The following is a 24,721-nucleotide window of genomic DNA, read 5'->3' on the forward strand; positions in this document are numbered from 1 at the left end:
GAAGATAGAACCAAATACTTTTATTATAATTCAACATCATCATGTTACATAGCACTATGGCATATGTACATATCTAATACACAACATGGATTTACACACGCAGGCCTAGGCCCATTTGCAGGTATGGATTTGCAATTTTAATAGTTTCTTTAATTCCCATCCTCGCTGTGGTAATCCTGATGCATGATGCATAAGAAGCTAGAATAAAGACAAACTAACCAGTCATAAGGTTCTTTTGTAGATCGTTACACTTGTATAACATGTAATACACCCATTCAGCAACAATCTGAAATTGGGTATGCATGAGAAGCATACTGTAGAGTAGGGACCAACCGTGAGATATTCGGGGGGACAGGGACTTTGCTGATTGTTTAGCTTCAGCGGCAAAACCAGGTATTATTTTGTATTTTCAATAGCTGTTCCCCCACCCTCCACCCCACCCAACAAATTTCCCCAAGTTCTCCCAAGAATATCAAATGGTTGGCCTGAACATAAGTCGAAAATATATTGTAAATGGTTTACATAACTATACAAAATGATAAATGTAGCTCATTCTGAATTGACGAGTACCATCTGGGAGATGACATGCATATGTATTTCATTGGACTGATTAGTGAATGACAGCTGAAGTTAATAGAATAAGCCAATGATGAGAAATGAATCACTCTGACAAAATATTCTTAAAGATGAGACTTACGTCTCAATAAAGTTTAAAATGATCTCAGTTGCATGTTCAGAGAAGATTCAAACCTATTTGCACTGTTACCAGAGACAAATTTTCAATTTAAATTTCCTTGATAAACTGTTTGCTGACCACCTCCCATGGTCCATGTCACCTTTCTGAAAAAAAAACAGTTTGGGAGAAGTTATAAGAAAGTTTTGCAATATCGTCTAGAACGGACAACTGTTTGCTTGTTGTTTGACGCCGCATTCAGCAATATTCCAAATATATGACGGCGGTCTGTAAATAATTAGTTCTGGACATGGAAACTCATGGGAATAACATCATGAGCATTGATCCATCATCTGCGCAATGTGGATACGAAAACATGCATCAACCAAGTCAGCGAACCTGAACACCCGATCCCGTTAGTCGTCTCTTACCACAAGCATGACCACTTCGAACCCGGATCCTCACTGGGTAGGCCGGAAGAAGCTGATAACTGATGACGACGCATGGAAAGTACATTTAAAGCAATTGTCATGTTTGTCATCATCGGTTTTCTAAACCTGTTTCTTTTCGGAGATGAATATTGTTTTCCATTCACAAATAAAAATACAAAAAAATTGAAATTGTATGAGTTCTGTACTCTTGTATCCGTGAAACGTATTGACTTCCAAATATTCAGAAACTGCACGGTACAGTTGTCGACGAGCTGTGAGTTATTACACGTGTTCACAAAGACCTTCGCTCTCGGTATATTGTATTTTGTAAAAAAAAATATAAAAATATAATGATATGTTGTACTTTAATCCTTGCCTTAATATTTTTGCTATCCAATCCAGCTGAAGTTCTCACAGCCTATCTCGGTCGGTTTCTCCGGGGTTGCACTTGTTCCTGTATACCGTAGTCTTGGATAACTGATAACAGAACAACAGTGTCAGGTCTGCAGGAGGAACACTTTTACTGGGCATACATGGACTAACTTGATAACAGAACAACAGTGTCAGGTCTGCAGGAGGAACACAGTGACTGGGCATACATGGACTAACTGATAACAGAACAACAGTGTCAGGTCTGCAGGAGGAACACAGTGACTGGGCATACATGGACTAACTGATAACAGAACAACAGTGTCAGGTCTGCAGGAGGAACACAGTGACTGGGCATACATGGACTAACTGATAACAGAACAACAGTGGCAGGTCTGCAGTAGGAACACAGTGACTGGGCATACATGGACTAACTGATAACAGAACAACAGTGTCAGGTCTGCAGGAGGAACACAGTGACTGGGCATACATGGAATAACTGATAACAGAACAACAGTGTCAGGTCTGCAGGAGGAACACAGTGACTGGGCATACATGGACTAACTGATAACAGAACAGGTGGCAGATCTGCTGGAGGAACATAGTGACTTGGCATACATGCAATTACTGATAACAGTGTCAGGTCTGCTGGAGGAGCACAGTGACTGGGCATACATGGAATAACTGATAACAGAACAAACAGTGGCAGGTCTGCTGGAGGAGCACAGTGACTGGGCATACATGGACTAACTGATAACAGAACAACAGTGTCAGGTCTGCAGGAGGAACACAGTGACTGGGCATACATGGACTAACTGATAACAGAACAGGTGGCAGGTCTGCTGGAGAACATAGTGACTGGGCATACATGAAATAACTGATAACAGAACAACAGTGGCAGGTCTGCTGGAGGAACATAGTGACTGGGCATTCATGGACTAACTGACAACAGAACAGGTGGCAGATCTGCTGGAGGAACATAGTGACTTGGCATACATGCAATTACTGATAACAGTGTCAGGTCTGCTGGAGGATCACAGTGACTGGGCATACATGGACTAACTGATAACAGAACAACAGTGTCAGGCCTGCAGGAGGAACACAGTGACTGGGCATACATGGACTAACTGATAACAGAACAGGTGGCAGGTCTGCTGGAGAACATAGTGACTGGGCATACATGGAATAACTGATAACAGAACAACAGTGGCAGGTCTGCTGGAGGAACATAGTGACTGGGCATACATGGAATAACTGATAACAGAACAACAGTGGCAGGTCTGCTGGAGAACATAGTGACTTGGCATACATTGAATAACTGATAACAGAACAACAGTGTCAGGTCTGCTGGAGGAACATAGTGACTGGGCATACATGGAATAAGTGATAAAAGTGTCAGGTCTGCTGGGGAAACATAGTGACTGGGCATACATGGAATAACTGATAAGAGAACAACAGTGGCAGGTCTGCTGGAGGAACATAGGGACTTTGCATACATGGAATAACTGATAACAGAACAACAGTGGTAGGTCTGCAGGAGGAACATAGTGACTGGGCATACATGGAATAACTGATAACAGTGTCAGGTCTGCTGGAGGAACATAGTGACTTGGCATACATGGAATAACTGATAAGAGAACAACAGTGGCAAGTCTGCTGGAGGAGCACAGTGACTGGGCATACATGGAATAACTAAACAACAGTGTCAGTTCTGCTGGAGGAACATAGTGACTTGGCATACATGCAATAACTGATAACAGTGTCAGGTCTGCTGGAGGAGCACAGTGACTGGGCATACATGCAATAACTGATAACAGAACAAACAGTGGCAGGTCTGCTGGAGGAGCACAGTGACTGGGCATACATGGAATAACTGATAACAGAACAACAGTGGCAAGTCTGCTGGAGGAACATAGTGAATGGGCATACATGGAATAACTGATAACAGAACAACAGTGGCAGGTCTGCTGGAGGAACATAGTGACTGGGCATACATGGAATAACTGATAACAGAACAGGTGGCATATCTGCTGGAGGAACATAGCGACTGGGCATACATGGAATACTTTGTTTTAGACAAGGAAACACTTAAAATATACATTTAGTTTTAAATATTACATGCTGGTAAAGAATTGTAGCTTTTATTGTAGCTTATTAATTGTCAGTAAATATCATACAAATTGACATATGATATGGTTCATAAAATAATAAGGCGACAAAGAACAAAGCACAGACTGGACAGTTTTTAAAAAATACCAGGGTTTGTTGGGTTCAATGGTTCATTCTCTCCATTTCCTTCTCGTCTTCTCTCTCGCCAACCCTGGAATCTCGCTATAATGGGGTCAGCATCGAGGAAGAACACGATGATCCCAACAATAAAGACACCGAATCCAAGAATCTGTGAGGCATGGAATGCTTGCCACTGTGCCATGATGTACACTGCCCAAGTCAGCATCTGTATGTTGATGTCCACCCCCATCCGGGTTACTGCATTCACGTGCTTGGTGATAGACAGCCCACAGTAGTAGTACAGCGGCCAGAAAAGCACGCTACCTGCCGGGAACATAAGGTATACACATATGTAACGTAACGTTTAACATTAGATGAGGTATACTAAAAGATATAACCAGTGAACAACACCGCATATAGAGCAAACAAACCTTTGGCCCAGGCACATGAACATCCACTACCTGCATGCTCCCCGTACAGCAGGTGCCCAACCTCTCTTGTCGCTATCGAGTGTTTACACGGTAAGCCGACACGTAAAACTGACAAATTAAAACTTCATACAAAATATCAATAACTAATTCAATATCTTTTTTAAAATACGACGATATTAAAACAAGGATTAACATTATTAAAACGTTCCTTAACAGATAATGTATTGACCCTTTTATACCTTGTGGTGGAGAAATCCACACAAAACATATGTCATGTCATGTGTACCCCACCAGCTGCATAACATTCTATTCTTAGACGCACTCATTTGCAAACACTCCTCACATTCATATATAGAACTTACAGTTTGAGATAATATGCAAAAGGTCATAATTTGGTTTGGTCGATGGGGGTGTACATGTGGGTGGGTAATAAGCCATGAATGTATTCTGGCTTCATGGACAGTTCACACACCCAACAGAGAGAGTTGTGTCAACAAAGGAATGGGTCAAGTAGGGAATCCTGGTTACAATAAAGACGCTGGGCAAACGTCTAGAAAAAAAAGCATGAAAAACACATTACCTAGAAAGGCTGCTATGATTGAGTAATCCATCTGCATCTGACAGAAGGCGTCATACGGATCCTCCAGGCGGTGTTTCGGCAAGGTATTAAATGCTCCCACGTCCACGAAGTAGAATGGGATGAGCAGGATAATCAAGAGGATAAACCCAAACATCCCTACAAATCACGGAGATGTTACAGAAGTTAAAGCGTTGTCCATATAAACTGATCTTTAAGTTCAGAGAGTTCTACTTACTCCATGGCAACTGGTATATAAATCAACGGACATGGGAACATTTCGTACTGAAAGTTGTTCAAGGAAAACAGGTAGATTTGGTGAATAATGCCTTATTTTACACTTAATGGCAAAGCTCAGAAATATGTCAAGAATCATCATAATACCAAGGCCTTTTTTTACCATTCTGACTACAAAAAGAGATGGAAAAGTGAGTGAGTGATGTGGGTTTAACGCCGCTTTTAACAGTATTACAGTTATATCGCGGCGTGTCAGCTTAATGTGGGAGGAAAGCCCGAAGTGGTGCAGGTCTCAGACGTTTACCACTTCGGTGAAACCAGCAAGCACGGGGATGGTGCTGACAAACCTAGAAACATAATCGGGGCGAACCGGGATTCGAACCCACAATCATAGGTTTCTGGCGTGCCCAAGGGACGCAACTCTGCACAGCGAATTGCGGTGCCTTAAGACAACTGGGCCACCCGTGACCCCCAGAGGTTGAAGAAAAATGGAACTAAAACAACGTAACGTACAGCAACAGTTATTTTTCCCCATTGTTTTGTCATTTCTGTGTGTACTGCTATTACGTGATGTGCCCACTAACATATGCTATATAGTTTCTGTGGATTGTGCTATCTTGCCCATTTTCAACCTTTGGCCTTCCTGTACCATTTCAGTTGGTATAGTGCCATGGTAGCATCGGTGAATCTGTAATTTGGGTCATTGCCAGAGCCATTCGTTTGACTTACATTGATTATTGTGAGGGTAAAGGTGAGGTTTAGAGGTAAAAATAAAAACTATGGATCATACAGTCTGGAAAAGAGATTGAAAGGTTTCGATTTTAGGACATTGTTGTATCTCCATGTCAAAAAAAGACAACCAGTCCTTGTTTTAGCCCCATAATGCCGGGCGCCAAGCAGGGTTACAACAAGTATACTATTTTAACGTCTTTTGGTATGACGCGACCAGGGATCAAACCCCGGACTGTCCACTCTCCGGGCGGACGCTCTACCACTAGACCACGCAGGCAGTCTTCAATGTTTGACATTACTGGAGGTACACATGTGCAGGGTACAGCTACTCTCTGTACTGCTATGCTCTGCTACATAGTGCTTGTTTACTTCTTCCCACTTGAATGTTTCATATTGTACAAACACTGCATACCTTCAAGTCCAATAGCCACAAGTGGATCTATATCGTGTTTCTTCACAAAGCGCTGTTCAAGGATCACTTGAATTGACGTCATCAGTTGCGCCATGACAATCAGCAGGTCCCCTGAAACAACCGCGACAGTGACGCCAGTCTTAGACGTATACCAGTTCAGTGAAACCCACGAGCACGAGCATGGTGCTGCCAAATCAAGCATCATAATCAAGGCGAATTTGGGATTCGAACTCACGATCATCGAATACTGGCGCGCACAGAGAAAGAGAATTCCGGCGCCTTGACCCCGTCACTAAGAAAATATCTCTAAAGGTACATACAGGTTTTGAGGAAAATGAACATGCCATTATTTAATATTTTATAAGCGCCGCATCGCAGTTACAGTTTAAGTACATAGAAGACAATTCACTTACCCGCAGCTATCCCGTACGGGTCATATGTGTGGTCCTTCCCCCACACATAATCCCTCAGGCCGATCACAGCCAGACCCACGGCACATATTGAGGCACCCACCCACTGCAGTTTACGTACTGTCTTTTCACGGCCAACAAAAGCCACGGTCAAGGTGCATGTTGCTAGCAAACCAACACCTGCAAAGAGATACAGTGTCAAGTGAAATAAATTGGATTCAAATTTAATTCAGTTGAGGTGATCGTTCTTTTTCTGACCGGACCGCCATTGTTGGAAATCATTTTGTATCAAAAACCCTTAACCATGATATTGATATCGTTTGGAATTCGTTCAATTCGAAACAGATTGGGACAGGCGATCGAGCGGTACACCGGAGTCGTTCGGGGTGGTGACATGATGCTTCAAGGTCATACTCACTCACCCTGCAGCATTATGAAACTACTTGGGAACGTCTGACGCAGGCCAATAAACAGTAATCCTGTTCTTGCAAAGTCGCAGAGGGCACAAGGCAGAAATATGATCTTGTTGTATTCTTTTTTGTCCTTGGGTTTCATTTTCCTGGCTAGTCTGGGTCCTCTGCGGGGACCTGCTTCTCTGATCATCTGTTCCCTCTGTTCCCTCTGCCGCCTCTGCCTCAAACCCTCCTCTGTCTCTTCCACCTGTATGTCAGCCACGGGACCCCCTATAGCTTCACCGTCAGCTGCATGTTCTTTTCCAGGGCCATTATCCGCTATGTAAAGAAGTTTTTCACACACATTATGTGGTTCCTTATAAAAAAAACTAAGTGGATATCAAACTAGCATGCCATGAAGTAGTGAAACAGGTCTATACATTACATTTCTATTCAAATGAAATCTGTCAAACATTTTGAGCATAACAATAATATATTCAAAGGCAAAGTTGTTGTGACGTGTATTTCCCAAACAAACCTGAACATAATATTTTGCATTCGAACCAAGGAAAATAATTATATAAAACTCGAAGAAACGTACCTAACCAAATGTCAGTGATTTTGTATGTTATCGTCACCCTAAGCAGTCCACAGAAAAACACAACTTGTGCTCGTTATTATGAGATTTCATCATCCAACGCCAGAGTGAAAATGGCAAATGGAAGCCATAGAAATACTTGAATTTATAGCGACCTCACAATATAACGTCCACAGAAAAAACATATGGCACTTCTGTTGATAACCACCAAGCATCCACTTCAGACCACTTCCCTGTAATGGCAACCCACCCGTTACAACCCCTTGCCAAGAACATGGATTCGAACCACGCATCTTTCGATACAGGTTCCAGATAGCATATCCTATAGACCTTGTCATCCCTGGCAACAATATGCCTATCTGCGAGGACAGTCAGGCGGTGTCTACGCATCCGCTAGTTTGTCCCCCATATCCTAGAGAGAAAAAATAAAAAGAAGTCCAACTCAAGTCTAAAATGATCTGACAAGTCTAGATTGCCTCAGCTCTATGAAAACACAAGAATTGTTTGTTTGTTTGTTGTTTAACGCCGCACTAAGCAATATTACAGCTATATCACGGCGGTCTGTAAATAATATAGTCTAGACCAGACAATACAGTGATTGACATCATGAGCATCGATCCACGCAATTGGGATCGATGACTTGCATCAACCAAGTCAGCGTGCCTGACCACCCGATCCCGTTAGTCGCCTCTTACGGCAAGAATAATCGCCTTTTACGACAAGCATGTGATGCCGCAGACCTATTCTACCCCGAATCTTCACGGGTCGAAAAAACACAAGAAAAGCAAGTCTTGGTGCCACACTAGGGGGAGGAGGGATACCAAGGAGGGAGGGAGGTGGCAGGGAGCGGTCAGGAATAGGCCTTCTGAGTAGCTGTGGCATGTAAACAGAAATAAAAGGTTAACTTTGGACAAGACTACAGACATTCCAACAAATTAGAGCTTTGCAGATCCAAGTCCCTGAAATTAAGGATTGTTCTGGGCTCAATTTGGATTTTTATATTTCTTATTGTAGATATATAATTGTAATTAAGATAACTTTATTTCTGGGACTAAATGTCAGTCTAGGCATCCATGCGAGAGTTTCCTGTTTCACCAATCCTATGGCAATGTCGATATGTGTAACGGTGAACGTTAGGTCAGGAAGGTGATCCCTTTAGAAGTGGCGGTGTTGATCCAGGGTGGAATAATGGCTAGAATGACTCAAATGATTATCATTCATTGGAATTCGAAAGCTGAGATATTCCAGGATGAAATTTTGCTAACGGACGTTTCAACCTTTCTGCAACACAGCAACATGTCAGCACGATTACGCCCAGCAATAAGATGCGACGCCTTCCAAATCCTCCAATAACCTTGCAGGAACTCTTGCCTATCCAGTGATATAGAATATCATTTCCCAAACCTTTCTTCAACGTTTAGTGGCCTCAATGGGGGAAAAAGTGCCAGGCCTGCACAAACCCCCAAGGTGGACACACTCGCGGCGAACTTGCCTCCACCCACGTGTGACATGATTTGTACATATACCACGAACTCTCTTCATAACGGAATGTTGCTCGTTACCGTCACATTGTTCTTTCCATGTGATACAAGATGACTTATTCCATTTGAAATCAATTTGAATTCTCTTTTGAATAGGTTCATGGGCCATGGGCGCCAAACGTCATTTCATGCCCAGCTTTCAAGCCAGCTACGGATGGGAAGCATTCTCACACAATGTATCGTTGTGTATAACGTGAGTCAACCAGTCCAAAATGGCGCCATATGAGGTGTGGTTATGCTGATAGTGGATTAGCCTAAAACAACCGAGGCAATATTGAGATGGCAGCAGTCCAAGATTCGTACAACATATGCACATATCTGTACACTCAACAAACAAAGACTTGCAAGTCACAATTGTCAAAGCAAGCAAAATTCCAATCCCCAAAATGATTGAACCAGTAACAATTCATCTGAATGTACTTCTCCAATAAATCTTATGTGTCCTATTTGTGTGGATATCCATAAAAGCTCATCCATAAAATTAATGGCAGTATTGATGAGTATAGTATTATTCCTCTTTTGTACCTATAACAACTCAATAAGCAGTGGCCCGATTCTGTCCAAATGTTTGTTTATGGGGGTGCGTGCGTGTGTGCGTGCGTGCGTGCTGATGAGCTGTTGGGTATCACATACCACAAACATTGTATGCCTATGGGTCCAGTGACCAAGTGCGGACAATTATAAATTCCTTTATTTTATAAACATATGTTGCTATATTGCTCCACAGCCAACTGTCATACTTGACATGTGTCTCAGTTTTGTCGCTGGTCACATTGTGGGGCAGCCACTTTGGATTCACGATTTTCAGTGCACCTCAACTTTGTCTTCCCCTGGACCTAGCAGTTGAAATGATTCCAAACTCTCAAGACTTGTTTCCATGCGTAATACATCAAACTGTATATTTCTGAAATCCTTTTTGCACTCACATATTAGACTTAACTGCTGTTATGTTGTTTTTATCGTAAAATTTATTTTCTTACCTTGTAGGTTATTCGTGGAATACATTGGAAGTTAGAAATGTTTGGTTCTTGGGATTCTACTTCTGACTCACTTTGTAAATCGTTTGTTTAAAGGTTCTGCGTGGAAACATTGAAAGTCGGCATTGTGTATCTCCACCCTCGATACTGGTAGAAGGAAGCGTTACTATAATATTGTGTAACATTCATTAACGGCCTCTACATCGACGCCATTCGTGACGAACTCGTGTTATTCCGGGACGAACCGAATAGCTCTTGCGGGTTACGGAAAGGAGCGAGTGGTGACGACTGTATCGACGCTAGAGTCATCAGTATTGTCTTGAATGTCTTCCACAGTAGCTTTGATTTCTTCCTGATTGTTCTCCTAGAGTGAACATGCTTCCCGAAATACAAAGTGGAATGCGGCAGTTATTTATTTTATGTTTTATTGTTTTGTTGTTAGTTTAAATACAGCCTTACAGTTCAAACAGGAAATGACATCATTCAAACTGGCAGTACTTTTTTCCAAAACCTGAAGTAAAAGGATCCATATGGAAGTACATACTAATATCTTTCTTAACAAAGCAGCTAGAACGACCACATTTTCAGTCCATAACATCTTACAAAGTAAACGGGTGTTTTCCCGAACCGGAAGTTATTTAAGACCACTGCTATAAGTGCCTGAATGCCAAGTAAGCATAAAAATTTTGGTTCAGTGCGTTTGTTATCTGTACACCCAAAAGATAGACAATCCAAATGGACCGCCATGTATGTCAAACTGGGTAATGTAATAAACAGAATAAAGTATTGCTTGGAGTGTCATTATCAATGAATATGAATGGGTATCACATGCCAGTTGGTCCTGGCGCATGGGCCTTTATTTACCTCCATGTTCTATTAGTCTTCAGTTTACTGTCAAGGCCTGACACAGACTTTACTTCGGTTTGACAAAAACAGCTACGTCATTTGTATAGCTTGGGGGGCTGAGTCCTATAATTACACTATGTCTCGTATCAAATTATTCGGGGTGTTATAATAAACAAATAAACGTTGTTTTGTCGATTTTATTTCTGATGAATGTATCACATAAGATACCGCAAGCAAAAAAGGGATGTCGCAAACCCTGCAGGCTGCAGAGGTATCATAATTTAAAGTCCCCACCCTCTCTAGCAAGGCGACAGAACTTTGGTTGCTGGCGATCTATAGCCTGATACGTCTATTGTGTTATTGTATTTATTTATGATTGTAGTATTGTTTTCAGACAAGTTATGACACAAATCCGTGATATGTTACTAGTCATTTTACTGTCCTTTGTTGGCAGGTTTTTTGAAAATATAAATGCCTTCTTGTTCACAGTATGGCTGTAATATAGCCGATGTGATGTCATAACCTATTCACTAAGCGGTTTGAATCTGTTTGATTCCAGTGGCAAATTCAAGTTAAAAGTCCCAATTTGAGCTAACTTGGATTATATATGTCTTGTTTAAAATGAATCTTCAAGGACTTTTCCATAGAGATTATGCCAATTACGATCGCCCACGTTTGGACAATTTATTATCTAGCTGTATAGGTTTTATTTTTGAAGGCTTCAATGACAAAAAGCGGGGCAAGAGTTACGGAGAGTTACGCCCCTTGTCATGTCAAGACGTGTGTTGATGCGCTCTGTCAAAAAATCACTTTAATGTCGTGTTATGGCCGAAATTGACAGAATTGAAGTTGAAATAAGCGTTTGACATAATACCAGGGACCGAAGTAAGACAAGAAATGGTGTCGATCGACGTCTATAGAGCAAGAATTGGACTTTTCACTCAACCAAAAGGCACCCGGCAAGTAACACTTGACAAACATGGCGAGTATTCACCGACTGTCGTTGGGTCTGATATACATTTCAGAATCGTTGTATGCGCAGCTGTGTTTATCTTGCATATTGGTTTTAGCTATGCTGTTTTGAACGCATGTGAAAATGTTGATATTTATTCATATTTACCAAAAGAGCATGTTTGTGACCTTGTTTTCACCAGTGACGTCACATCATTCAAAACTGAATGGCCAGCTTGGCCATCTCAATCTTCACGTGCTCCAGTCGCTTGCCTTTTAGGTGGTAATCCACTGCCCGCTGAGGTAATAACACATAGAATCTTGTGTGCAAACGACATCGAAATGAATCCCGGACCACTTACCTTAGCAAAAGTCAAAGATACCATTTTGAAGGAAATCCAGTGCGTGAAATGTGATCTCGGAAGTCAGATAACCACACTATCAAATGAGGTTCGAGATCTGAGCACCAGATTTCATAACATTGAATCAAAGATGACCAAACTCCAGAGTGACATGGAAACTGTACAACACAACCAGAGCATAATGTACGAGGACGTTGGTTTGATCTCCGGTAAGATGGAAAACGTGGAAGAGAAATTAGCACAGTTCGACGGCGAGATCGACAAGCTAGAGGCATTTAGCAGGCGTGACAACGTTATCCTCTATAACGTGACAGAGGAAACAGGGGAGACGCACACTGATTGCAAGGTCAAGGTACTAGACATCTTGAACAGCAATGTTCAGACCAAGACATGGGTTAGTGATGACGTCATCCGTGCACATCGACTCGGCGCCCAACGTGAGGATACCTCTAAACCAAGACCGCTAATTGCTAAATTACGGCTGTCTGATGACAAGATTGAAGTATTGAAAGCTCGACCAACACTCAAGAATATCGGTTATGGTGTCTCAAGTGACTTAACTATCCGCCAACGCGAACAACTTACAGCCGTGAAAGATAGAGGACTGATTGATGACGTCATCCGTGCACATCGACTCGGCGCCCAACGTGAGGATACCTCTAAACCAAGACCGCTAATTGCTAAATTACGGCTGTCTGATGACAAGATTGAAGTATTGAAAGCTCGACCAACACTCAAGAATATCGGTTATGGAGTCTCAAGTGACTTAACTATCCGCCAACGCGAACAACTTACAGCCGTGAAAGATTGGATATTTTAAAAATGGTAAGCTGTTAACTAAACCACGAAATGATGAACATAACCATGACACACACAAATCTGAGAGCTCCAAACGACAATTGAGGAGTACCTCAAAGCGTGGTGGCTACCATAAGAGATAACAATCCGGCCAGGGCCAGTATTCGACACAGAATGGAAATAACACCGGTAACGATAAACATTTATCATTGTTGTCCTGGAACATTTGTGGCCTTCGTAAAATGTTTGATGATTGTGACTTTATTGCCTACCTCCAATCATTTGATATTGTGTGTCTCTTGGAGACATTTATATCAGATTTCGCAGACTTAAACTGGTTACCTGGTTACCAAATGTACTTTGCCCCAGCAGTTAAAACATCATTGTCAGGTAGATGTTCTGGTGGTGTGTGTCTCTGCGTTAGGCAAGATGTTGTGAACATGTGCATTCACCTTAGCACCGACATAGAAAATTTCATATGTTTAAAATTTCCAAAATCTGTGTTTAATTTGAAATGTGATTTAATGTTGTTGTGTACATATGTCCCTCCGGCAGGTTCAACATTTTACAAAGGGAGAACTGATTCAGGTTGCCTTATTGATAAAGTGGAAGCTTTTATATTGGAGCATTGGTCTGATTTCACTTCTTCACATGTGCTACTATGTGGTGATTTTAATGCCCGCCCAGGCAACGAAAATAATCCCATTTCTGAGGAAAGTGATGACTTTGGACATGATGATGTATACATTGATGTTGACAATGCCCCTGTTGAACAACGTGTATCGCACGGTGGTACTATCAATAGATTCGGACGCATTTTATTGAATCTATGCTTTGTACTTCGTATGTTTATACTAAATGGGAGAGTTTATGGTGATAGTACAGGCGAGTTTACTTTTGTAGGAGATACTGGTTCTAGTGTTGTTGATTATTTTATTGCATCTGCTGATTTTTTCCAGTATGTAGATATGTTAAATGTTGGTGATCGATCAGATTCAGACCATTTCCCTCTTGAGTTATCCTGCAGGTTTCCTTGTAGCAATCGTGCCATACATAGTTTAGACTGTGAGGATGATGTCTCTATGAGCAGTACATTTTCATGGAACGAATCGAAGAAAAGCATTTTTATCACAGCACTTAGATGGTCCTTGCATATTCATGAAAATTCCTTGATGGATAAAATTGAAGCTAATGTAGAGGAGGGGATTACATATTTGGTACAGTATGTTCTAGACTCGGCGTCCTGTATGAGGAAACAGATCAAATATGGTGAACATAAACACGATAAACCAAAGTTGAATATAGCATGTAGGGCAGCAAGATCTGAATCAAGTAAGGCTCTCAGAAGGTATAGGTGTTGTCGCAGTGAATACAACCGACAACGCTACTGTAAACTGAGAAATGTGTATAAAAACTTTTGTAGAAAGTTCAAATATGATCTTAAATTGTCACGGCCAGTCCGACTAAACAGCACTTTACACAGTCCGAAATTATTTTGGAATACTATACGTTCTCTTCAGAGACATCCTACCCCCAAAGGATCTATATCCCAAACAGAATGGTTATATTATTTCAAGAAGTTATTCTCAAAAGATGATTCGATATATTTGGTAGACAATGAGTGCTTTGAACGTGATGATGATGGCGTCAGTGAAATTCTTAGTGATGTTGACATGCTTCTGTTGGAATCGCCTATCACGGAAACGGAAATATTTAATGCTATATCTCACCTTAAAACAGGTAAATCTGCTGGGATTGATTGTAGCTGAAATGCTCAAGTACTCACTACCTGATACTATGCCTTTTCTGGTTAAATGTTTCAATCGGATTTTTGATACAGGTATTTTTCCTTCTATCTGGTCAAAATCTATCTGGTCAATTATCGGGGTATATCTCTCACGAGTATCCTTAGTAAAGCATTTACATCTATCATCAATAATAGATTAACACAGTGGTCAAATATGAGAGATTTGATCCCTGAAACACAAGCGGGATTTAGAAAGGACTATTCGACTTTTGACCACATATTTACTTTGTATGCAGTCATTGAGAAATATTTATCGTACAGGAAACGTTAGTTGTATGTGGCCTTTGTTGATTTTAAAAAGGGATTTGATTCTGTAAATAGAGCTTATTTGTGGAGGTGTTTGAAAAATAAGGGTTTAGGAGGCAAAATGCTTGTCATTATAAAATCAATGTATGCAAATGTAAAATCATGTGTTCGCTGTGGTGATATTAAGAGTGACTTTTTTGATTGTCCGATAGGTTTACGTCAAGGATGTGTTTTAAGTCCTATACTTTTCTCATTTTTTATAAATGAGTTATATGTTGATATCATACAGTCTGGTAGACATGGCGTCCAGCTCTCCCCTGATGTAATAGAACTTTTCATGCTACTTTTTGCAGATGATGTGATTTTGATGTCTAGTACTATTATTGGTCTACAGAAGCAGCTTAACATACTTTCGGAATATGCAGATAAATGGAAACTTAGTGTAAATCTTGATAAAACAAATATTGTTATATTTCGTAGAGGTGGTCGAGTGGCCACAAGAGAGAAATGGTTTTTTAAAGGTACATGTATTAATGTTGTGCATGAATACAAATACCTTGGCATATTGTTTACCCATACACTGAATCTGAATAAGTCAGTAATTAATCTCACAAACAGAGCAAAGAAAGCTCTGTTACAAGTCCACTTTGTTATGTCTAAGCTCGGAGTTATTTCACCAAAAATGTATTTTAAATTATTTGATTCTCAAATACAACCTATTTTACTATACGGGTCTGAGATATGGGGTTGTAAAGAGTTCTATACAATTGAAAAGGTTCATCTCCTCGCTTGTAAAAAGTTTTTGAATGTTGGTATGTCAACACCAAGTAATATGGTTTATGGAGAATGCGGGAGATTCCCATTGTACATTGGATCTTACACTCGTTGTTTGAAGTATTGGTGTAAAATAATATTAATGCCTGAACACCGTTTACCCAAGAAAGCCTACAACATGCTCGTACACCTCGACAATCTTGGAAAGAACACATGGGCTTCTTGTATTCGTACATTGCTTTTTACATATGGCTTTGGTTTCATTTGGCTGTCCCAGACAATTGGTAATGCAAATGCTTTCATTAAGTACTTTCGCATGCGTGCCATTGACATGTTTCATCAGAAATGGCATTCAGATATTTATGAAAGTTCAAGATATGATACTTATCGCCAATTCAAGTCATTGCTTGAACCAGAATCCTATTTATCAAATTTACGGTACAGGAATTCTCGTAACACGCTTATTCGTTTTAGACTTGGCCTGAATGATCTAAAAATTAACACAGGGAGATTTTCATCTATTGAGAAATCGATACGATTATGCCCATTTTGTGACATTGTTGTCGAAGATGAATACCATTTCATGTTTATTTGCCCTATATACGAAAATCTAAGAGACAAGTACTTACCGCAGTGGTCTCTATCTCATTTTAATGCTAAAAGATTGTCTTCATTACTCTCTTGCAAGGATCTTATAACACAACATCAACTTGCTTTGTACATACATAATGCTTTTTTGTTACGAAGTGAATTGTTACCTTGACTTTGTATTTTATAAAATATGTTATGTAACTCCGTTGTATATGGGCCCGTGGCCTTTCATACAATAAAGAATTGAATTGAGTTGAGTCGAGTCAGTTTGCAGAATGTTCATTAGATGAGGGATTGTCAGCATCTGAGTGTCTCTTTGAAGGGCAGTGATGGGAAGCCATCCCTTCCCCACTCATAAGGACAGTGTTACATTGCAGCAGATATCCATCATGCAAACACAGGAGATAAAGGGATGTCTTACTCTAATAGTTACAGCTATATAATCGATTTATAACCAGTAAATCAATTGAAGACATACAATTTGGAGGTCGGCATCACAAGATCGGTGCATGAGCCACCACCTTCTGGGCAGGTATGGCGTGGATATTTGTAAATTGATCCCTTGAACAGCAATTGTAAGATTTTCAGCATGAAAGACTATGAAAACCGACCAAGAGAATCTTACCAGTCCTGGGACACCAATGAGTTTGTAGTTGACAATTTGCATGATATGTTTTTCAGTAATCTTAATGTTTGCCACGCTGTTCATGCATCTCATTAATGCGGCTAATATCTGCAGGTACTGAATACATGGGTCTCATGCCATTTCACTAATTAGCTTAACTAACAGTTGGCGTTAAAGTTTACGATAAAAGAATGGAGAAAAAGGTCCTGTTCCCTGAAAAGTCCGCCAACAAAACAGATCTGATGTAAAAACAACCAGCACTTTCTATGATCTTCTTACTAAAAGCCTATTGTTAAAGGTGGACAGGATCAATGAGTGCAGCAGTGTAGAAGATAAAGAGATACAGATAGTGACTTACCCACTTCGTTTGCAGCTTTGTCTTCTCTCCCACGTGCCCTTACTCTAACTGCAGCTCCGTGGTTGAGCTCCTCCTCTATTGACCTTTCATTCCCAGCTTGTGGGTTTTGTTTTCTATTCCCTTCCTGGTTATGTCTTGCTCTTGCCCGCATCTGGGCCGCAACTCTTCCAACTGGCTCCTCCTGCTCCTCATCTCCAGGAGGCTGTGGGCCGCGTACTTTACGTATGATCGAGTGGAGTCCTAGGCACGACAGTTGGCCCAGGAATAGGAATGTTTGCTGTAACATTAATACTAGTTGTATGGCGACAGGTCAAGCAGGTTCATGTTTGTGTATTTCACGGAAGTATACATTCTATCATTATTCACAATATATATATATATATATATATATATATATATATATATATATATATATATATATATCGAGAGAGAGAAAGATACAGAGTGGGAATCTTACCATAAAGAATGAATGGTCGAAAGTGTGCATCCGTGAACCATGCCGTCCTGTAGTGTTGGCATGGGCAGCCCATCTGTCAAATCACATAAATATTGATGATTGAGGACACATGACAGAACACAGCGCTTCTGCTATTAAGCGCTATTGAGTCAAACTTTGTTGTCGCAAGGCCAGACACGCATTTCGATACCACAAGTCCCGACATGTATTTTGTACTCGTCTGTCTTATGACATAAAAAACAAAAGACCTGCATTTGAGCTTTTTCAGGGCGTGGACCGGTACAGGGCAAGACAAAGACAGAACCCTATACCACTGCTGATTGTACATTTCTCCCACTTCTAAAAAATTACAGACTATTGTATCCTGACTTTCCGGAATAATTCCTGCCCATAGAATACACTCCAAACTGAACTTCTGAACATTCAATCATTGTCGATAAAGAATGAACCTTAGACATCATTTCTATTGTCATGTACAAGGAAATAAAACGGACATGTTACTACAGGAAAGGTTTCTCCGCAAATTATATCCTCATCTGATAATAGATTAACTCATGACAACGCGGCAACAAGCCACTGACAATACATTACAACTAGGATCAAACCACAGCCTCCTGTAATTAGACATTGGTCGTGGTACAGAGTGCTATGTTGTACCTCCGCTGGTGTGCCCGCCAGAGGAAAGCATGCCCTTGTGCCCACGTCGACATACGGTTATGTTCAAGAAACACAGACGTAATAGAGTCGACTTTAAGCTCTGAACACTTATAGTTGGTCTCAGGTGAGGTGAGGTGAGGTGTAATGGAATTTAACGTCATTTTCAAGGTTATACACTTGTGTAGCAACGTGCATGCACGTGTGTACGTGCGCGCTAGTCTGTACGTGGGCGCTAGTCTGTACTAATGCAAACGCCTTGCTTGATCTATGATGTATAGCGAACTTGATAGAGAATCCTTAAACACATAAATAACAAAACGCATTATATTGCTGTCTCAAAAACCTACTTACTATACCCCGTCGTCATGTAGCTGGAATTTTGTTGGGTGCAGCTTTAAACAACAAACAAACAAACACATACTTACTAGACCGAACTTCCTAACCTAAACTCTTTTATGCAGTTCTCTGATAATACACTGGCCAAAAAAAGAAACGCATAACAGAATAGTCAGTGTTTCATTACATGTTTAATGAAATAGGATTACACAATAAATAATGAAGATACAACAACCAAATTTTACACAGGATGAGGCACGTGTTTCTTACACTACAAACAGCCTTTTAATGTTCTAAGGGGCGTCTGTGTCTGTGATGGCACTGTGCCAAAGTCAGTACCGGGTGTTACCACCACGAGCATCGATCACAGCTCTGCACCGCCTGGGCATGGACTGTATGAGTCGTCGAGTCTGGCGTTGTGGAATCCTTCTCCACTCATCCTGCAATGCATGGTTCAGCTGTTGAAGCGTCTGTGGTTGACGCTGTCGGCGTCGTACACGTCTGTCTACCAGATCCCACAAATGTTCAATGGGGTTTAGATCAGGCGATATGGAGGGCCATGGCAGCACAGTAACAATGTTGTGGGCAAGATAATCCATGGTAACAAGTGCAGTATGCGGTCTTGCGTTGTCTTGCTGGAAAGTCTCTCTTCTGACGTCAATGGCGGGAATATGGTGACGTTGAAGGATTTCATCACGGTAGCGTACAGCAGTTAAATTTCCCTGCACGTGCACCAGATCTGTCCTACCATTCACGGATATGCCTGCCCACATCATGACACTTCCACCGCCGTATCGGTCGGCTTCATGAAAACAGTGTCGAGTGTAGCGTTCATTTGTCCGTCTGTAGACACGCATCCTACCATCATGGCGATACAGCATGAACCGCGACTCATCACTGAACCATATCCTTCTCCAGTGCACTAGGGTCCATGGTCGAACATTTCTACGTGCACGACGATGATGTTGCCGCAGAACGGGCGCTGTGTATGGTCTCATTGTCCGTATCCCATGCTGTCTTAGACGATTTCTGATGGTTTGGGCTGAGACTCTACGAAGACCAGGAACATTGTTAGCTGTGTATGCTGCACTGACTGTCCGGTTGCGAAGATGCAACACCCGGATGAAGCGGTCCTGCGCCGCAGTTGTGACCCTGGGTCTTCCACTTCTCGGTCGATCTCTTGTAGAGTTGTGGAGTCTGAATCGCTGCCACAGACGAGAAATGGTACTCTGCCTCACGTTAAAGTGCCTGGCTACTGATGTCTGACTTTCTCCAACTTCCAGACGTCCAATGGCTCTGTTTCTACAGTCTTCATTCAGTCTTGGCATCATGAGAGTCGCGTATACAGAACATCGGACAGTGATTCTCAGCAGGACTGCAATATTTTTTAGACCCATCGGTATAAAGGTTAAATAGCCGTATTTGCACGTGCAGCATGCTTACAGCTTTTTCTCCATGCAATTTCTCCCAGTTTGGTTTCAAGATGCCCTATTTTGGCGACAAATCAGCAAATGTTGTGTTCGGGTGCAATAAATTAGTGTATGGTCAATATTCACAGTTAGCAATGACATTTATATTGAGTTCAAGCCTTCATCTTTAATAACAGTCACGTTTGAAAAACAGATTTTTTTGGCCAGTATAGATTTTCTAGAAATTGATATTATTTATCTGTGGAGAGAATTGTAAAACAATCCTCAATAATGTCGGAATACTGGATGTACACGCAAGCCCATGTGAATGTACAACGCTGTGGCTTGTATATGATATTGAACAAATACGATCTATTTTTTAAAAATATGAAGATGTTCTCCATCAAAGATTACCACAAAAAATATCTCTATATGTCTTTACAGGAAAAGCGCAGTTGTTTTTAAATCTTTACTATTTTCGGAGACAATATAATGTTATTACAATAGACCAATTGAGACAAGCAGAGGGTGTTTATCTGAAGATAGAAGTCTGTGTAGATAATGTTTTGTTTGTGTTTTTCTTGTTTAACGACGCATGAAGCAATGTTCGAGCTATATGACGCGGTCTGTACATATCAATCCAGTGATTGATATCATGAGCAACGATCCACGCCGTCGGGGTACGATGACAAACAATTAACCAAGCCACTGATCCTATGTAAAACCTTTTAACAATTAAGATCAACCAGTGTAGCTCGCATATAATCAGAATGGCAACCGTGTGTTAACGGATATTCAGAGACTACACCAACACATATTTTAAAGGCGCAGTATCGTATTATGCATTTGACGATAGATATGATGATGTTGTTCAATCGTCACACCGTAGGTGCGGGTTCGATCCCCTAAATGGGCACTCTGTTCGTTTCTGATAGAGCTGAAATATTGCTAAAAGAAGCGTACAATCATACTCACTCATTCAGTGAGGTTTAACTGCAGATGTCACACATATGGTCTCCTTAATACTTGCATGGTGCATGTGCATGTGGCGCCCCCTGTATATTCATACATGATAGTACTACATGTGCATATTACCCTGTACATAACATCGTGGAACTTAACTTTGGTATTTAGCGTGTAAGAATAAAGGTAATTAAAGGTTGTGTGACTAGTACCTTAATCTGTTCCATGACTAAGATATGTATGGAATCACACAAACCCGGACTCTGGCGAATCTGTATGTCAGTGCCATGCAGCCAAGATTTATGCTCTCGAATTCGTTAGAAGGCGGTAATTTGCCATCCCATGAAGTCGGGCTCATCCGGCCAACCTTCAATCTGGATTTATTGAAATTACATTTGAATCAAGTAATGTACAAAAGACATTCTTAAAAATTTTAGTGGTGCTAAAACAATGCACATAACTGAGGCAGTATCTATTGGAAATCCTCAAAACTCATAGCATATCTCCTTTAACTGTTATGTCACACAATGTCTCGTTTGTAACCCTTAAGAATGTATTAACCATATTGAACACTGTTGATCTGCACTATGTGCTAGTCTACCTTGGCTAAAATCAGAACTTACAAGAAGAGTGAGGAATCGCTTTTCAATATTCTCTTGCAGTTCGCACAATGCCATTGCGAGAACGCGTTACCTACCATAATTATTATTCCTTAACATTCCTCCCCACTGCCATTTAGGACGAGTAATCATCTCCCTCTCACTCTCAAAATTCCCGATTTGTTCAGCAGTGAACGACGAATCAAATAAAACGGTGATTTCAGTAAGAACGACACGTAAACACAGTTATTCGGTTACTTTGACCAAAGCGTCTAATTTAATGAGTATCAAGTATCATTATTTAGAAAATTGATTTTAGAATCAGGTTTATATTTTTGTTTATTCGTATTATATGTATTTCAATAACTTAAGCTTAAGATAAAAGATAGAGTCACTGTACACAAACAGCAGATTAGAGACCCTAATGTTCGATGCTTAGGTGTCAGCAAACACATTGATGATTGCGGAAACGGGAAATTTACTATTTTTCCGTTTTATAAATTGTATACAAGTAACAAGCAGCTGAGACTGGAAAAAGAACAAATGTTTATCCAATTGATGAAACCAAAGTTGAACTCTAGAATGTATTAATAGATTTGTCATTTCAATCGTAAATGTTGCACTGTTACTTTACAAATACTGTATATTTAATTCAAATGTCTCCCTACAATTGTTAAATTACTTGGTGTCGTCGCTGGAGTGTGTAAATACATTGTGACGTCACAGTTGTAATTTATGACGTCATCATAAGTATGACGTCATTATATGTATATGTCAGTTACACTGAAGAGCTGTCATGAGACAGCGAAGGTACAATGTATGAAACTGATATAAAGAAGATGATGGACTAACGTGGACTTTATCATTTTATTATATATATATATATATATATATATATATATATATATATATATATATATTCTCAACAACAAAAGTACTTATATATATATAAAGTGCAGTGCTATAATAAAGTTGTGATAGGCATACAGTAATCAGGCTGTACTTACTGTAGTGTTATGCTAGAGTTGTTATGGACACAAAGTAAACAAACTGTACTTACTGTTGCGAGGCTGTGGTGAGGAATCCTGACACGACACATCCAACCCCTAGGACCACTGAGCTGGTTGCCACTGTTCCCCAGTCCGGCATGATGCTTTAGAGACTGATCTCGTCTGTTACACGACACACCAATTTACTTCCTGCTTCAGAAAGATTCCCAGTCGCACGATTGCCGTCTCATATAACCGCCATCAACCTGTGTGTAGCTTGCTGTATTGTACGTTACAAGGAGGGTCAGTATTCGCCATGTGCAGCTAATGTGCCTTTGAAACTTGTCTGAACATAATATTTTCAAAATGTCCAATGTCAGTAATGATACAGCACCTAATGGTTTCAATACTCACGCGTAGACTCCGCTGTCCCTCACAGCAGTGTAGTGACAGTATCCAGTATGGGTAAACCCGGGGAAATGTAATAGGTCACCTTTTATTGTGCGCTGAATTTGCCTTCCTCGTTTGGGTCTGGGGCTCAGCAGCGGGTAACTTCCTTGTGCAGTGGGACGTAGCAGCCGGCATACATTGCAGTACGGAATTTAACACCACCAAGTACCATCGTTAAAAAAGCCTGAAGCAAGATTCAGTAGACCAACCGTGGTGTATGTAATATGTTTGAATGAACCGGCATAGTATTATACTGATCGGCTGTGTAGTAAATAATTATTGCTAAGCGATGCTATTCCACTTGTAACCATCGGACTTGGATTTGGCAGCTATGCCTGAGCTTAGTCATCATTTGTTATACACCATAAGTATTTTTACTGTTTCTTGATATGTACATTATTATTAATTTGGTGAAAAACATACACATTTCTAGGCTATACACTCGAACAGAGACCATATCGGTATATGGTCTCTGACACGAATGAAGAGTTTATACCCGAGGTACGATACAAGGAAACCGTTTATTAACGCTGGTTTCCTTGTATCGGACTGAGGACGCGAAATATATGCATGTGTTTATAGTAACAAACTTAACCTTCACTTTCAATATTGAACATCTCAGCTCACAACGATCGATCGACATTCATTATTGACCATTTAAAGGGCAAGTACACTCAACATAGCAACTTTGGAGAATTTAATACTTTAGGGCATACTTAATCATAAATGCTTGACCAAAATTATATTTGAAAAACGGACAATAAAAACGACAGGCGTCCCCACAAACGAAAAAGCCATCACTGATGGTATTCCCCCATTCGTGACCAACTCGTCCCATTCCGGGACAAGCCGATGTAGAATCGTGCCCCTCTCGAAGGCTTTCCCATATTGCCGTATGAGCACGAAAACTATTTCAAACAAGAACGATAACTCTTATTCTACCTGGGACTTTTACAGTATAATTACTGAAGGCGCACAGCAGCACTCGCCTATTCCCGTTGTAAAAGCATTGAACCTCTCTGATATAAATATATACATAATAAATTTACTAAGCAATTCAACTCATTAGTTTTCAGCCCAACAACAAATTTATCTATAAGATTCAAAGTTAGACGAAGAATTATTCAACCCCCGTGGGTACTCCCATGTTGCCTATAAGCTTGTCGTAAGATGCGACACAATGGATGGGGTGGTCAGACAGGATCAGTTGGTTTCGTCCCATCGTACCCCGATGGCGTGGATCATTGGTTACAATGTCAGTTACTGGTTTGCCTGGTCAAGTCTCGATGATGTACGAGCAGCCGTCCTTGTGTTTCGTGTGGCGCAAAGTAACAAACAAACAAACTTGAGTATCCAAAGGTCGTTAGATGTTCAGAGAAAACACATTCCAACCTTAACTAAATTAAAGACAGTATACAAACTGAGTACAAACAATGTGCTTGATATGAAAACATACAGCTTTGCAACAGTTTTAATTTCACTGAATAAATTGTT

The 24,721-nt window shown here is 40.7% G+C and overlaps 1 protein-coding gene across 2 annotated transcripts; it reads right to left on the minus strand.

The window, feature by feature from the left end:
* LOC124117415 (solute carrier family 35 member F6-like) lies at window positions 1–23,268 on the minus strand. 2 transcript variants are annotated; one of them, XM_046479306.2, is made up of 10 exons: window positions 22,849–23,268; window positions 17,825–17,897; window positions 17,368–17,644; window positions 6,924–7,232; window positions 6,505–6,681; window positions 6,092–6,202; window positions 4,714–4,869; window positions 3,730–4,026; window positions 1,481–1,581; window positions 1–840 (listed from the first exon to the last, which is right to left on the minus strand). In XM_046479306.2, the coding sequence occupies exons 1-9, from the start codon at window positions 22,935–22,937 to the stop codon at window positions 1,523–1,525; spliced, it is 1,548 nt and encodes a 515-aa protein (XP_046335262.1). In that variant the 5' UTR covers window positions 22,938–23,268; the 3' UTR covers window positions 1–840; window positions 1,481–1,522. The 2 variants fall into 2 exon arrangements, with proteins under 2 accessions (XP_046335262.1, XP_046335261.1); XM_046479305.2 differs by having other exon boundaries at window positions 1–1,581.
* Between the last annotated feature and the right edge of the window lie 1,453 nt (window positions 23,269–24,721).

This window comes from Haliotis rufescens, unplaced genomic scaffold, assembly GCF_023055435.1.
Source record: "Haliotis rufescens isolate VD_foot unplaced genomic scaffold, xgHalRufe1.0.p SCAF_13, whole genome shotgun sequence".
NCBI classification, from domain to species: domain Eukaryota; kingdom Metazoa; phylum Mollusca; class Gastropoda; order Lepetellida; family Haliotidae; genus Haliotis; species Haliotis rufescens.